Source organism: Ambystoma mexicanum, chromosome 6p (genome assembly GCF_040938575.1).
Source record: "Ambystoma mexicanum isolate Mex_15411 chromosome 6p, UKY_AmexF1_1, whole genome shotgun sequence".
NCBI classification, from domain to species: domain Eukaryota; kingdom Metazoa; phylum Chordata; class Amphibia; order Caudata; family Ambystomatidae; genus Ambystoma; species Ambystoma mexicanum.
Genome location: NC_090935.1, coordinates 151,257,182 through 151,273,934, shown reverse-complemented (window position 1 = coordinate 151,273,934; position 16,753 = coordinate 151,257,182). Strand labels below are relative to the sequence as shown.

Here is a 16,753-nt window from a genome sequence, read left to right as displayed (position 1 = left end):
CTATATCCTTTGTGTTGATTGAACAAGCTTTTCACGTAACTTAACCGTGAAGTTCTTGATTCACGCCTGCCATCAGGCAGGAATATATGTACATGATGGTACCTCCCTATTCTTTGTCACAGTACCTAGTTAGGCATCTTACTTGATCTCTTACATCCCTCTTCCTCGTTGCAGTTCACAATAGTAATTTTACCTATATACCCCCATACTCCTCTTCCTTGTCACAGTCTCCAACTAACTCCACCTCAATCTTCTTCATCACAGTACCCCACTACCACCAACTCACACAGCCCCCAACTACCACTATTTATTTATTTATTTATTTATTGTGTGTTTGTAAGGCGCTTAGACAGTAAGTCAATTCTGTTTCAAAGCGCCCACAGGACAAAAGGGAGGGCACATAGGATTGAAACAATAAATACAGAGGAGGATAAAGAGGAACCTGCTATGCCTTGTGAGTACTCAGAATGTGCAAGTGCAGACAGAAGAGGGGAAGTGGGAGTGTGGGTAGGTTCTGGAGTGTCTGTGCTTGTGGGTGAGCAGCAGAAGTAAGTGCCTACTATAGTAAGTGCTATGTGGCGTGGAGCCGCATTACGTGGGTGAGTGCAAACCTACAGGATTTAGGCGCGTGCGTGCCGAGGCAAGTTCTGTGAGTAGGCAGACGATGAGGCGATTGGGTGAGGAAGGCCAGGACCCCGAAGGACACATAAGTCTTGAGGAGCTTCTAGAATTTGAGGAGGTCCTGCACAAGACGGAGAGGAAGGGGGAGGCAGTTCCATAAGAGGGAGCCAGCAGAGGAAAGAGATAGACCTCCGGCCCTCTGTTTAGCGAAAAGCTTTACACACAGAGAGTTGGTGTCAGAAGAGCGTAGAGGTCTAGAGGGAGATTATTTAGTGAGAGAAAGTTGCAGATAGCATAATTCTGGCCCCAAGCAGACTGTGGATGATGCAGAGGGATTTTAATTTAATCCGTGCAGCGACCAAAAGCCAGTGATGAGTTTTTAGGGCAGGAGAGATGCAGCCGATGGGCTTGAGTCCAAGGATAAGTCTTGCTGCCCTATTCTGGATTAGCTGGAGAGGTCGCAGAGTGGAAGAAGGTAGATTCAGGAGGCAGCTATTTCAGTAGTCCAGCCTAGAGAGAATGGCTCGGGTAACATTGAGCTTCTGGAGGAAAGTGAGAAAAGGGAGAATTCCTTTGAAAAGGAAGAGTTAAAAGTGGGACTTCTTGGCAACACCTGGGTGTGAGGGAGAAAGGAGAGAGAGGAGTTGAAGATGACTCCAAGGTTTCTGGCTTCAGATGAATGTGAAGGGGGAGTCCAAAGAGGATGGCCAGAGTGAGGGGTAGAAGGAGGGAGCAGGGGCCCCATTAGGAAGGATCTCCGTCTTGCTGGCATTGAGATCGTTGGATGTACACCAGGACTGGATGACAGATAGGCAGTCTGGGATGATGGAAGATGTAAGAGGGTCAGCAGGAAGTTTGAAAAAGGGTTGTGTGCCATCTACATAACACTGGAAGTTGGGGGAGAAGGAGGCAATCAGGAGTTCCTGATAAGCAAGGTAAGTGTTAAAGAGCCAGGGCGAGAGGCTTGAGCCCTGGGGGACACCACAGGTGGAGAAGGAAGTAGGAGGGGAGTATGTGCCGAGAATTATCTGGGACGAGCGGTCAGTTGGGAAGGAGGTCAACCAGTCCAGTGCCCGCCCTGAGATACCAAGAGTATCATGGAGCTGTTTTATGAGGATAGAGTGGTTGACTGTGTCAAAAGCAGAGAAGAGATAAAGTACAATGAGGAAAGCTGGAGAGTTAGAATCCAGAGATCTAAGCAGTTCTTCACAGGTGTTCAGAAGAGCAGTTTCCAGGCCTCTGGATGCTTGGAATCCAGATTGATGGTTGTCGAGACCACCAACAAGTTCAGTGTGTGAGGTAAGTTAGGAAAGGCCAGCTTTTCCAGCAGTTTCCAGAGGAAGGGGGTGATAGAAATAGGGTGGTAGTTGGCTGGGCATGTAGGGTCTGTTGAAGGTTTTTTCTTGAGGGGCGCAGAAGAGAGTCCTTGGGGTAGGAGGGGAAAGATCCATTAGCAAAAGAATGGTTGCCGAAAACAGTGAGTACAATGACAAGCTTGCCAATGTTGCCCTGGTTGGTTCTGGAGGAGCCAGGGGAATCCTGTTTGGATGAGACAATCAGAGAGCAGACCACTCTGGTGCCTTCATCAGGTGCGACAGGGGAGAAGGAGGAGAGGGCGGAAGACGGAGGATGGGAGGCTATAGGAGGCAAGGGAGTGTGGGAGGGTTTGGGAGGGAGCGTAGCAAGGGTGCTCAGGATATCCAGAGGTTTTGTCGTGAAGTGCATGGCCAATGCATTTCAGAGGGACTGGGACGGAAGAGGGGAGGAGGAGACTGCAGAAGGGTTGGCTAGTACCCTACAGATTTTGAAGAGTTCAGCCGTGTTATTGGATGCACCAGATACCCATGCCTGGATGTGGGGGAGGCAGCAGGCCAGTTTGTCACAGGGTGAGCCTGAGATTTGCCACTACTGTTTCGCAGCTCTGCACTTGCGTTTCAGGGCTGTAAATTCGGAGTCATACCAGGTATTAGGCTTGGAAGAAGGTTTCAGGCGGATCCTCATGACTGGGGAAACACTGTGTTGGTAATGGCCAAATGGAGTTTGCTGAGAGCAGAGTCGGGTCGGTTGTAGATCCTGGGGTGGGGGCAGAGTGAGGGATGAAGGTTGATGTGAAGGCAGTAGCTGACACTCATTTCATCGGACAGATGTTCGTGGACAAGGATGGCAGGGCTTTTGGAGGTGCAGTCAGAGAGCAAAGGGGACCCAGGTGAGCAGGGCGGATAGAGTGGTCTGACCAAGAGAGTGGTGTGACCAGAGAGGGGGCGAGAGAGAAGTCAGAGTGTATGAGGCCATCCAGAGAGTGTCCAGGTGAGTGGGTTGGACCAGAGGGGAGAATGGAGAGGGATAGAGAGGTACAGAGTCTAGGAAGAGAGTGGATGCTGTTGTAGAGGAGTCCAATTGGATGTTGAACTCGCCCAAGAGTAGGGGTTTGGAGGTGGTTGAGGGTTGAGAGAAGAGAAGAACAGAAATCAGCCCATTCAGAGTGGAACTGGGTGGTAGTGCCGGGGGCCTGTAGATAGTAGCAATGGTCAGAGGGGAGGAGGGAGAGATGACCAACTTGCAGACCAGGCACTCAAAGGAGGAGTAGGGCTGAGTGGGTATGATGGAGGAAGGAACCCACTCCAGGAAGATTAAGGCAACCCCTCCACCAGAACGGTGAGGTTGTGGCTTGAAAATGATCTTGAAGGCATCTGGCAGAAGGGAGTCAAAAGTAGTGACCGAGCTGGCATTGAACCATGTCTCTGTAAGGGCGAGAATATCAAGGTCAGTGTCTTCAAGAAGGAGGAATACGTTGGCAGAGTGGCGTTAAGAGTAGCCTTCAAAACTGCCTTTGAAGGTTTTCCGAGGTGGAGTACAGGGGTGTGGTACACCAGTCAGAGGGGGAGGAATAAAGCGAATGGTAGGTGGAGAGGCAGGTGAAGGAAGTTAATGAAGGACGGCAGGCGCAGGTCATAGACGAGGAGGTTGGGTAGAGCACCATGAACCAAGATAGTGCCTGTGTGGTAGACATTACTGATGCAGCGTGCTGATGAGAAACTGGCCAAGAGGACTGCCCACTTAGTGTCACCATTAATGGAAGAGGATGTGAGAGGGGGAGAGTGGAGATGAAATGAGGAGTCCATAGATCTAGAGAGGGGACAGAGAAAAGGATGTCGGTGAAGACCTATTTGGAAGTTGCACTGATATAGGTGTCTGCGATGGGTATGTCAGGGTTGGCACTCCGTATGTCTTTTTTGTTCTTTTTTCCTCCAGACTTTGTAAGAGAGGGAGGGTAGGAGATACTTTATCAGTTGGAGAAGATAGGCGAGATGGTGAGGGACATCAGGGTGGCAGAGGATAGTTGAAGGAAAGAGGAAAGGCTGCACTGAACTGTTCTGGCCAACGCACCAGGCGGCATAGTGGTTACAGAAAGGACACACATGCAATGTACAATATGGGGCGTAGGATGAAAAAAGCAAACACCTAGGTCTGAACACCAAAAACAGGGCACAAAATGCAATGCACAATATGGGGTGCAGGATGTAAAAAGCAAACACCTAGGTTTGAACATCACAAACAGGACACAAAATGCAATGCACAGTATGGGGTGCAGGATGTAAAAAGCAAACACTTAGGTTTGAACATCACAAACAGGGCACAAAATGCAATGCACAATATGGGATGCAGGATGTAAAATGCAAACACCTAGGTTTGAACATCACAAACAGCACACAAAATGCAATGCACTATATGGGGTGCAGGATGTAAAAAGCAAACACCTAGGTTTGAAAATCAGAAACAGGTCACAAAATGCACTGAGGAAGAGGAAAATAAGGCGAGGTGGGGGGGTCAGAAGAAAGGCACAGTTATAGTTAAGGTTTGTTAGTGTAGGAGGCAGTGGAAAAGTTCAGCCATCACTCAGTTGCCGATCTGCAGAAAATGTGGAGGTGCAGGGTACAAGATTTGTGTGAGCACCAACTGTTCCATGATGCAGTGGGGGACGGGGCAAAGGAGGGGCCCTCCAATCCCTTCCAGGCCCTAACAGGCTCAGACAGGAGCCTTGATGAGGGCCTTCGGTTGCTTGGCCGGTTTTCCTGCCTGCCGGCTTGGATTGGGTACTTTGTGGGAGATGTCAGCCAATTAGGGCATCTGATGAGCCAATGTCGCAGAGGGAATCCGGTGCCTAAATGTGTGGAGAAGCAGGTAGCCATGATGCAGGGTGAGAGGCCACAGCAGCATCTATGCCCCCAAGGCTGAAATTGGGGCTGGGGTCACAATGCCAGCACACCTCTGTGTGCAAGCTGGAATAAAAGCACAGATTTTGTCCTGTGCAACTCGCAACAGTATGTACAGGTGGATTGAATGTAAAACCCTGCAGGGCTTACCTTGATGGGCGCTCGGGTCGAAGAGTATGCCATGTGCAGGTCAGGAGGGGTGTGGGCTCCAGTAAGTGTTGTTGTTGACTGCTGCAGTCAAGACGAAAAATAGAAGGCTCAAACAGGAGCCTTTGGTTAGGGCCTTCGGTTGGTGGGCCGGTTTTCCAGCCTGCCGGCTTAGGATTGGGTACTTTGTCGGAAATGTCAGCCAATCAGAGCCTCCAATGAGCCTAATGTCGCAGAGGCACTCTGGTGCCTAAATGTTTGGAGAAGCAGGCAGCCATGATGCAGGGTGAGAGGCCACAGAAGCGTCTATACCTCCGTGGGCCACGAGGCCCCCCCAGGCTGTAGTGAGGGCTGGGGGCGCAATGCCAGCACACCCCCATGTGCCAGATGGAATAAAAGCACAGATTATGCCTGTGCAACCCGTCACAGTCCCCAATGGCCCCACCTCACTGTTCCTCATTACAGTCCCCCACTAACTGCATCTCACTCTTCCTCATCAGTGTCCCAAATTACCATTCCTCATTCTTCCTCATTCCAGTACCCCATTAACTCCGCCTCACTCTTCCTCGCCACAGTTCACCACTAACTCCACCTCACTGTTCTTCATCACAGTCCCCCACTAGCTCCACCTCGCTCTTCCTCGTCACATTCCCCATCTACCCCTCACCCTTTCACATCGCAGTACCCCACTGCCGCCACATAACTCTTCTTTGTCAAAGTCTCCCACTAACTCCGCCTCACTCTTCCTCATCACAGTCCCCCACTAACCCCACCTCAGTCTTCCTCGTCACAGTCCCCCACTAACCCCACCTCACTGTTCCTCGTCACAGACCCCCACTAACCCCACCCCACTCTTCCTCGTCACAGTCCCCCACTAACCCACCTCACTCTTCTTCATCACAGTCCCCCACTAACCCCACATCACTCTTCCTCATCACAGACCCCCCACTAACACCACCTCACTCTTCCTCGACACTGTCCCCCACCAACGCTACCTCACTCTTCCTCATCACAGTCCCCCACTAACCCCACATCCCTCTTCCTCGTCACAGACCTCCACTAACACCACCTCAGTCTTCCTCGTCACTGTCCCCCACTAACCCCACCTCACTCTTCCTCATCACAGTTCCCCACTAACACCACCTCACTCTTCCTCGTCACTGTCTCCCACTAACCCCACATCACTCTTCCTCGTCACAGAACCCCACTAACGCCACCTCACTCTTCGTCGTCACTGACCCCCACTAACCCCACCTCACTCTTCCTCATCACAGTTCCCCACCAATGCCACCTCACTCTTCCTGGTCACAGACCCCCACTAGCGCCACCTCACTCTTCCTCGTCACTATACACCATTACTAATCCCTTCTTATCTAGTGGACACAGAAAAAGATTAGATACTTGATAAACCCAATGTTGCGTAACTAAAGAAGCGATATTGATAACAAATGATGTGACATCAGTTATTATCAGAAAAAAGACAGAATTACAGGTGGTGGGAGGTATAGCATTAGAAAACCCTAGTCAAATCAGTAAAAATAACTTTAGTTAAGGGACAGTTAAGGTGAATACGTTCAGTGCAATAAAACCCTTGAAATTCAGCAAAAAAACTTTAGTTGAAGCACCGTGAAGGTGACACCATCTGATGCAACGAAACCCTTAAAATTCAGTGAAAAACCTCAAGTGACGTTAAGGTGGCTTTAATGCAGCGAAACCCCTGAAATTCACCAGGTGCTGGAAGCTATGCCACCTTAACTATAAGGCCCTCATTGTGCAGCCCGCAAGCACCCTGATGTCATCACAAATGACATCACTGATGAGATCACGTATGACATCACTATTGTGAGTGACATTACTGGTACAGTAGATCACGCATGCATGAAAGAAAAATGCAACATTTAAAAAGCATGTTTCTGCATAGAAGGGTGGATAGAAGTGCAAAGCTTGGTTTACCATTACCCATCATCAGGAAATGAGCAGCAGATTGTGTACGTTCTCTATATTACCAATTTGCCATTTTTATCTGGTTAAGATAGAACCAGTGTTTCTATATGGCTTGGACATCTGCCTACATGATCTGGGACATTTTCTGAATGCAATACAAGGCAAATTGTGGAAGGAGCTGTTGTGTTAATGCTTAGCAATTCCAAATGCAGTGATTAGGCATGAGCTATTCCTGACATCCCTGAAGGCACTTTTTGTGTGGAAACAATTACTGATCTACAAGAAGCGGTATCTAGTCAATTCATCTAAACCATTCCATCTAATACTATTCCATCAAATTCTTTCCATGTAAAAATTGTCCATCTAATCATTTTTTTGGGGGGTAAAGGATTCATTTTTGTTCAGGTGTATTTTTTTAAGGGTAAAAAATGGGGTTTTGGTGGGACCCCCCACAAAAAAAGAAAAAAAGAAAAAAGAAAAGAAAATGCATTAAATGGACATTTTTTAGATGACCATAAACCCAAGAAACCTCCTGATCCCCTCGAGAACTCACTGTATGTGAATCTAAATCGAGTTATGAAAGACCAAACAATTTCTCCTGTTAATTCCTAGAAATCTAGGATTCAAGGCATTAATTTCAATTGGGGCGTCTGAGTTGGATTTTATACAGCGAACAGGGGTTGTGAAAAGAAATTTGTTTGGGTCAGATTCGGCTGAAATGGTAGATTCAATTGGCGCGTATGCTACATACGTGGAACATTCTCATTTCACTCATGCGAGAGAGTGTATGCCACTGTATTTACAACGTTTTTCCATGTGACAAAGCACAGGCTAAATATCTATGTTTTAGGCTGAACCAGTTCCACACAAGGGAAAAAAGAAAACATTGGAATGTTCCGCAGCTGCTTGGCGGTCCTACACACTGCAGATTCTTCCATGATGCTGACCCAACGGAAACGCTTAAACATTGGGTCACTGTCTGTTTTTTGTTACTACTAGGTCGTGCTGTTTTAAGGGCAAAGGCGACGGCAACTCAGATACCTCAATGAATCTGTTCTGGTTTGGGTTAATGTGGGGGACGAATGTTTCATTGATTTTAGCTTTTGAACAATTTTTTGAAAATGATTCTAGATCAATTGACAGTTAATGTGTGATTTTATGTTTGTTTTATGTATGGATGGAAGTCTGATTTGTAAATTTGTTCTATGTTGTGTAAGGTTTGCTGTAAACCATAAATGCAACAATACAATTAAAAGAAATGTAAATAAAAGAGCAGCTTTTGGCAAATTGAGTGGTGCCATAATGGAATTATATCCCTTAGATGTCAAGTATGCAAGTATATTGCTCCTCCTTAAACTACAACTTGACGAGAAAGCACAATCCTTCCAGGTCAGAAAGCACGTCATACGTACCGGAAAGCATACCATACGCATTCCTGGGATGGCACCAAACTATATCTACAGTGTGAAGTGCAAGGAGCCTCAGGCGATCACTACTCTCAGTCTCTAAAGAGAGAGAGAGAGAATCCTGCAGATGTCACCTAATGGGGGAGCACCTGGATTCCACTTATTCTGGGTGAGATGAAATGTAAAGCACCGGTTTCAGTATATGGAATATGAAGTGTGGCCATTCGCACTGAAAGTAGGAACCTCTGCTGCTTTATGGTGTGCTGCCTCTCTAATGTGCAGGACAAGACCTGTCTCCCCCTCCCTCACTCTACTTCCCCATCACACTGAATGAGTCTTCCCCTTGTCCATCAGAGAGCTGAGTGGTTTCATAAATGGCATGGCCACCTTGACTTTTCAATTCATCTGCTATTGCCATTGTTCTGGCTGATGTCGTTTGTGAATCACATGTCCGCAATCATCTTCTGTTATCTTAATATAGATCTGCTTACTGTTACCTTTATAACATATCCATTTTCTGTGTCGTGGCATTTTGTTGATGAATACAGTTAAGCCACCTTTGCTGACTTCATGAAATGCTTTCAAAATATGCCTGAATGTACTCAGATAAAAAAAGGCATTCCTGTGGAATTGTGCCTGCTTGGAGTTAAATCACCTACCATTGATGCATATTCCCTTTAATTAAATCAATGGGCCTCATTATAAGTTTGCCGGTCCGGAAACAAAGGTACTGGTAAGCTTGCCAGTACCATTATTTCCAGACCGGCAAACTATGAATTCTGCGAGCGGGTGCCTTTCAGCCCGCCAGGTCTGATGGAATGGCACTCGCACGCAGAACTTGAAGGATACACCGGCACCATTCATGAATGGTGCCGGTGCATCCGGCCTCCCCATTCCCATTGAGTCCAATGGGACTCAAATGGGAATGGGGAGTAATAGTTTCCGGCTGGGCTGTAATGCCCCAGTAATTGCCCATTCCCGGGTGCTGGAAAATTCATGACTCCGGCGACAGCTGTGCCGGTATTTCCCGGCACGGCTACCGCCAGTGTCATAAGTACCCCTATATGCAATGCACCTTTTAAAATGGAGGCTAACGCTTATTTTCTTCACCAGAACTGTGTGGGCAATTCTTTGTGTGTCCCAGCTAGGCGCATTGACTATTCTGTTCCAGAATCCTGCGGACATTTTTTGTGAGGGTGAACACACCTTTTGAATCCCCGAAACTATCTGCAGCGATGCTTTGAAAGAGGATGTTTTTATCAGCGATAAATAAATGCTACGTTGTAAAGATGATGACAGCAACAGAAATGCAAGTGGCTCTGAAATACAGTAACTACCTAGTGCCTATTCCCAGGCAAGGTAAGTTGTCTTGTATAATGCAAATGCATGAATCAGATGTTCACATCCCCACTTACCGGGGCAGCACCGAAGGAATCATAATGAGCTACAATGACGACAGTAGGTAGTTCCTCTGCTTCTCCTTGACCCAGAAGGGAGCCCTATTGTAAGAGAAACACATAACAAGGGGATAGGGTAAGAAAGACATTAATCCAGCTTGAATCATCAAAATAGAGGTGTAACTGGTGCTTGCAAATGGAAATAGTAAGAAAATAGAGCATGATTTTGGTGATTTTCTGAAGCTTTGGGTTCCTACCATAAGCCATGTAAAGATACACGCTCTGCCAAATTATAAAGACTCACCAAACACATGAGAATGTGAACATTATTGACACAAGTATTCATGTAACAATCATTCCGAATGTCCTTACAGCATCCCTCGACCTTCTGATTTGATTTGGTCACATGTCTTACTATGCAGAGCTCTTTATGCAGTTCCTTTTTCTATGGTGCTTGGTGGAAATCCAGTTTTGGGCTGCATACCCTTAGAAACAATATCCAACTATGAAGTACTCGAATGACAGTATTAATGAATTAAAAAAACACCTAGCTCAAAAGGAAAATATTACAGGAGAATATTAGAAGTGTACACTTATGAAAATGTTAATACTTTAACACAAATATGTCTTTATTTGATAGCAGAAAAGACGAAAGAATAAATGGAAAGGTACATTTAAAAAACATATGAACAACAGGGGAGGATATACTTTATTTAAGCAATATGACCCGAGTGGCGGGGGCATTACCGACTCAGGTAATGCCCCGGGGGCCATAGTTAATGAAGGCCCTGGGGCATTACCTGAGTCGATAATGCCCCGCCGGAGGGTCATATTGCTATTAGTACCCCGGCCCGCAATATCTGCGTGACCGGGGCACTAAAAGCATTTTTTTCTGTCAGCGTTTCAAATTTTTTTTTATTAAAAGAAACGACCAAGAAAATGGCCGCCGGAAAAGAAAAACAGAGTCCATTTTCCCTTTCCATGGCGGCCATTGGGAGCGGATGCGCAGGGAACAGAAGTGTTCCCAGCGCGGCCGCTCCCGAAGAAAAAGGAGCAGAAGGTAAGTGGGGTTGGGGGACGGGAGGGGAAGAAAGAAAGTAAAAATAAAAACATATCTACATCCCCAGCAGGGGCCCCGCTCCGAGTCTCCACACAGCTGGAGGCTGCCATTGTCCCCCACCGGGGACGAAGGAGCGAGAAGGTAAGTGGGGTGGGGATGGCAGGGAGGAGGGAGGAGGGAGGAAAGGGAAAAAAAAGAAGAAAAAAAAAAACCTTTTCCGAGTCCCCGGCAGGGGGTGAAGGCAGCATCTCAGCCCTGGGAGGCTCGAAGCGGGGATGGCCCCGCTTCGAGCCTCCTCATTGGCTGAGGGGCTGCCACGCCCCCCACCGAAGACAAGGCAGCTGGAATCCCGGCTGAGAATCAAAGGATACTCGGCCGGGTAATGACCCGGCGAGAGCCAATCAGAATGCGTGTTGCATTCTGTTTGACTATTGACCGCTACTAATATGGCATAAAGGACATTTGTGAAATCCTGCTGGCTCTGTCTGTTTCCTGGGCCCTTCATCAGGACCTGCTGATATTTTCTTATGTTTTTCATCTGAATCAGGATGAATTGCTCTGTCTTCTTGTCCGTTTTCAGTTTATTCTACTTTCTCTGCAAATCAGTCATCAGGTTACACTGCTCTGCCTGACAGTCTTTTTCGAAGTGATGAAAGGGCGGCTCTCTGGATCTGCCTCCCACACTGACATGACCATGACCATGGTCATGTTCAAGGATGAAGGAAGAGAGATGCCATCTGCCTGTCTTTACTGAATGAAAAGTGTGGAAAGAGGGTCTTTCCCTTCCACCTGCCTTGTAATAGAACATCACGGCTGACACAGCTATTTATTTCCATGTGTATCCTTCCTGAATATGCATTAGTACGCACCTCCATTGTTACATCGACATATAAACAAGGCCGTCTCTATTGATATTGCTTTGGCCAGTTGTAGTGTAGATCTCTGGGAAACCACTGTTGGAGAATTCTAGGTGAATACAGATCCTACACTGCAGCAACGTTGTCCAGAAGATGAACATCAACAGTCCAACATAGGGTTCTGCAGAAATAAGCTTATGCATGTTGTTTGAAATACTTACAGAGGTTCTGCACCGCATGTGTGTAAACATATAACAGGATTTATTTGTAATTCGGGTTTGTATTGAAATGCAAGATGCAGGTTTAAACTAAAAGGAATTGTTTATTCATAAAATACGAACGGGCATATACTATGTGTTCATTTATCATTACTATTATTATTATTATTATTATTATTATTATTATTATTATTATTATTATTATTATTATTAATAAGGCATTTATTGAGCATAGACAGGGCTCCAGGAAGCAACAGAGCACTTCATAATCATAGGGGGATGTACCCAGTGAGGGAAGCAGAGAAGAAAAGGAGCAGGGAGCAAACAGGGGAGAGTGATGATAAAGTGATGATAAAGGGTAACTCACAGAATAAAATGTATGATTTGGCAGTGGTAAAAAAGAGGAAAGAATTAAGACTCAACATAAGGTGCTCAAAAGTGCTATAGTGACATAGCTGAACAACAAAACAACATTAAGTAATTAAAAGCTACATTTAAAATTAGAGTAAACGGTATAAGAGATCTGTAGCATCAATCCAATGGCAGACTATGTACAGGGCCCTCCAGAAGAATGACTCTCGTACATTTTGGCATATTTACCATGAACATATGGCCTCATTATGAGTTTGGTGGTAAGTGGTAAGGTTGGAGGTAACTCCTTTACCGCCAACTTTACCACTACACCACATTCCGAGTTTTGGGCCTGGAGTGGAGGATTTACCTCCAGGAAAAACCTGGAGGTAAATCCTCCAACTCACTGCTAATAAATCGGCAGAATCAGCAAAATTACTGCAGCGGTAATTCCGCCACTGTAATTCCACCAAAAAAGTCCAATAGACTCAAATAAAATGGGGAATTACAAGGCCGTCACCACTTGTAATCCGACAGAAATTCTGCCGGACCAAGTAGCAGTAACGGTAATTCAGTGTGATGGTATCTGGGCGGATTTACCACCCAGATAAAACCAAACTTGTATTGGGGCCCATAAGGCCCTACGTCTGGCGAAGTGTGAAATTAACCCCATTCAAAATGATAAAAGGGAAGATTATATTTTAAATCTGTATTATCAAGAACATTTGGTTGAAAGTAGAAGTATTTATAATAATATTCAAGTTAAATATTTTCTTATGATCACTGAGTATGACATTGAGTAGGTAATATTCAGATTAAAACCATCTAGAGCACCGGGTCCTAATAGGTTACCTAATGTTTTGTTTAAGAAAGAACTCAAGAAATGGATTCAGGCATTATTGGTTTTAGAATGGGAAGTGGTACGGTAACTAATCTTTGGAAATAGAGGTATTTTATCTGGTCGACCTTAAATAATAATAAGAAGTCGTTATTTATTTGTTTTATTGATTTGACAAAAGCTTTTGATATGGTTAATCACCAGGTTTCGTGGGAAAAATTGAAAAGTGGGAATTACACCCTCAAGTTACATATTTTGTAAAAGCTCTACATTCAAATACGGAAGTACAGAGTAGAGTCAATCAGGGGGGAATGACTACTGATTTCTTCAGAGTTAATCATGGCTTAAAGAAAAGATGCACGTTGGCACTGGCATTATTTAACATATAAATGGCTTATTTAGACAATGCTATGGAGCAATGTAATAATCCTCCTCCTCGGGTAGATCAACGCGCAATATCCTGGCTATCTTATGCTGATTATGTGGTTATACTGGATCAAACAGCGATTGGTCTACAGCATAGTCTTGGTGTATTGAACACGTTTTATATTGCTAATGGGTTAATTATCAATCTAAATAAAACCAAGGTCATGACTTTCAAAAAATATAGAAATAATATCAAGAAATTCAATTGGAATTTATAAAAAGCAGTCATACAAGAAGTCACCAGCTATATATACCTTGGCATACAGATTAATAACAACATGAGAGACAAACTGCTTGCTGACTCAATTGTAAAAAAAGACTATGGTAAAGTTCAAAGCTATTCGGTCTTTCCTTTATAAAAGTGGTGGCTAGTTTATTGAAGGGGTCCTGCGCCTATGTAATACTTGCATTGTTCCTCGTATTTTATATGGCCTGGACGTATTTACAGTAAGCAAAGTTAAATGGTTGAGACAACCAGAGGGAAAAATATGGAGGAATGGCTTAGATTTACCGAATTGAGTGCGCGTTGAGTCGATTTGCTATGAACTATGTTTAATGACTTTGAAAACTCGAACAATGATTTCTAACTGTTCTCATTTTTGAAGCTTATAAATGAACATGATAATTGTAAATCCGTTTACTCCTATTTTGCAAATTAAGAGATATTTCTGCTCTACCTCAGGCTCTAAAACCATGGATTGATGGGATCCCTAAATTCCTGTTGTATATAGGATGTGATCTTAATGGTTTGGATAATATTACCTTAAAGGAAATAAAAATAAAGAAAAAAAGCAGGGATGTGGGGCGGAAATATCAGATTCTCTAAATTACATAATAAGGCAACCTATTCAGAGTATTTAATGCAATCTTTTCCAATATGATCTCCATGTAGTTACATTCAAACTTTACACAATTCGAAAGTAAGAAGATTTATTATGTGCCTCAGATTTAAGCAACTTGCTACTTTGTCAAATCAGGGTGCTTGGCAACATGTAGCTGTGGAAGAACAGTTATGTAGAGTATGTAAGGTGGAGGTAGAGATGCCAAGGCATTTGCTGATGAGTTTCAATATCTTAGTAGAGATGTTTTCGAAAGGATATGCTAGATTGTCTTATGATTTATGTTTTATACATACAGATTAGTTTTGGAGTTACATATACTCTGGTAATAATCTTGTGATGAATTTTACTATGTTTTACATGTGGCAAGAAATGTATATAAAAAATTACTATTGTAATCTTTAATTGAAATGGTTAGTAAGAAATGATCTTTTTATAGGAATCAAGTTTGAATATTGCTTATTATTTTAAATGTGTTCGATTTTAAGAATATTCTGTGTTGTAATATATGAAATGTATTTGTGATTTTTATAGTTAAAGGTTATAAGTAACCAATATAACACTATAATAAATCAAAACAATAAAACATTATAATATATTTATTTATTTATAATAACCACATATGATAATAGACCTATGGATGTATGTCTGAATTAGTGATGTAAGTTATGTATCCTATGTGTTCATTGATTCTGACAATCAAGACAAAGGAGGTAAGCTACAGCATTGAAATCTCTTTTTCATGACAGCCTGTATTTATTTATACTATTTTGGGTGACTTCCACGTGTAGTGAACTGAACATAACCTTGTTTTAAACGTATTTGTTTTAAGAAGAAACAACATATTCTAACTTCTTCTTGTCATGCATTGTGGGGTAGGATTGCTACCTGTTGTATTTTCAAATTAGTTTCATCTAGCTCATCAAAGAACCAATGGAAGCAGTACATAATAATAATCATAAAAATCATAATTATAAAAACAATGATAATAAACCACTGGTTAAACAAAGCAGCTTAATTCTTGGTTCACAGCTGCTGCCTGAGTTGTCCAGGTCACAATGTGCACAAATCGATTTGCATTAAGGACAATGACGTGCTGAGTTTTGATTAAATCAAGTGATTTCCATGTTTAGAGTGAAGTGGGTCCAAATGAACAGGTTGATATTCCCATTGGGTGAAATCCATATTTCACATGAATTATGTCAACAATATGAATTATTACAAGATATTTTTAAATGTTTCTGAAAGCTCAAAAACCGAGGAATTGACACTTGATTGCATGATTGCAATAATGTGCAAAAACCAGTCTCCTGATAGGTTTTGCAATTTAGCTCTGGACGCGTTAATGGATTCAGAATGACTTTATTTATGGGTGTGACTGCGTGCGAGTAAGATTTCTGGTCTGGATTCCAAAGAAATGTTATGGGATACACAAAGGGAAATGATTGTGATTAAACAGCTCAGTATGTCGTGGTTAGTGTTGTAGGTCATTTGCATGTTTATGCTTTTGTGATACTGTCCCAAGAGAATGAAATCTATGTTAAAGTGTGATAAAATAATGATTTTTCTACTGCATCCAATCAGTGCACACCTGAAGGGCTACATAGGGGGCTCTGCGCAGGTAAATGCGACTGCGTTTTGGGAAAAAGAAATGTATATGAACATTATTCTTCATTCTTAGATTAAATAAAAAATAATTCCTCCCCCATACTCTTGTAGAATGTTTTGTATCACACAAGATGCAAATTAATGTAGTACTTTCCAAGGAAGTTTGCTATTAAGTTGTATTATTGCCAAGTGCACGAGAAAGATGAATTGTATAATGTTTTGAGTAGTCTTGCAATCTGTGCAATATTAAAAATGTTAGTTACTTGTTGTGAGCAATTCAAATCCATACCTCCAATGTGACAATCACTGAATCGCTGATGGGTTTGCTTTGAGCCTCTCCGGCCACCATCTGGAACCCGCTCCCCATTATCATGCCATATATCACTGCAGAAATAATGGAGACCATTAAGAGAGCACACCTCTTCTCATATCAGTGTTCCAATTGAAGATGAAATATAGGCCATGGTTCTAAAAATAAACTAAAGATAAAAAACTGGGACCAACATAATATAACATAAAATATGTATTTATAGTGCACACAATTCATCCCCAATTGGTATTTTGGCGCATTAGACAGATAACAGAGTCTTATGGTACATACAACCCATATCTGCACGCATTAATAGGCATAAAAAACTCATATTCCTACATCTGTTAAATGCAATCAATGGATTTAATGCAACCCTTATAAATTCAGGAAAGCATATATGGATGATAAAAGTATGAGTATATGGGGTCCACTTGTTCATTGAGATGTTTTCTAAAGAGTTAACTCTGTGACTTGAACTTTTAAAAATAAAATGTACCTCTTGTTTACTATGGGCTTA

General features: G+C 43.4%; 1 protein-coding gene across 1 annotated transcript in view; it reads right to left on the bottom strand.

Moving 5' to 3' along the window:
• LOC138510706 (BOS complex subunit NCLN-like) overlaps window positions 1-16,753 on the bottom strand; it is a 426,819-nt gene that overhangs the window by 249,680 nt on the left and 160,386 nt on the right. The window contains exons 4-5 of the mRNA XM_069626473.1: window positions 16,216-16,310; window positions 9,748-9,831 (exon numbers count right to left, since the gene is read on the bottom strand). Of these exons, the coding sequence (XP_069482574.1) occupies window positions 9,748-9,831; window positions 16,216-16,310 (179 nt within the window). The remainder of the gene's footprint in view (window positions 1-9,747; window positions 9,832-16,215; window positions 16,311-16,753) is intronic.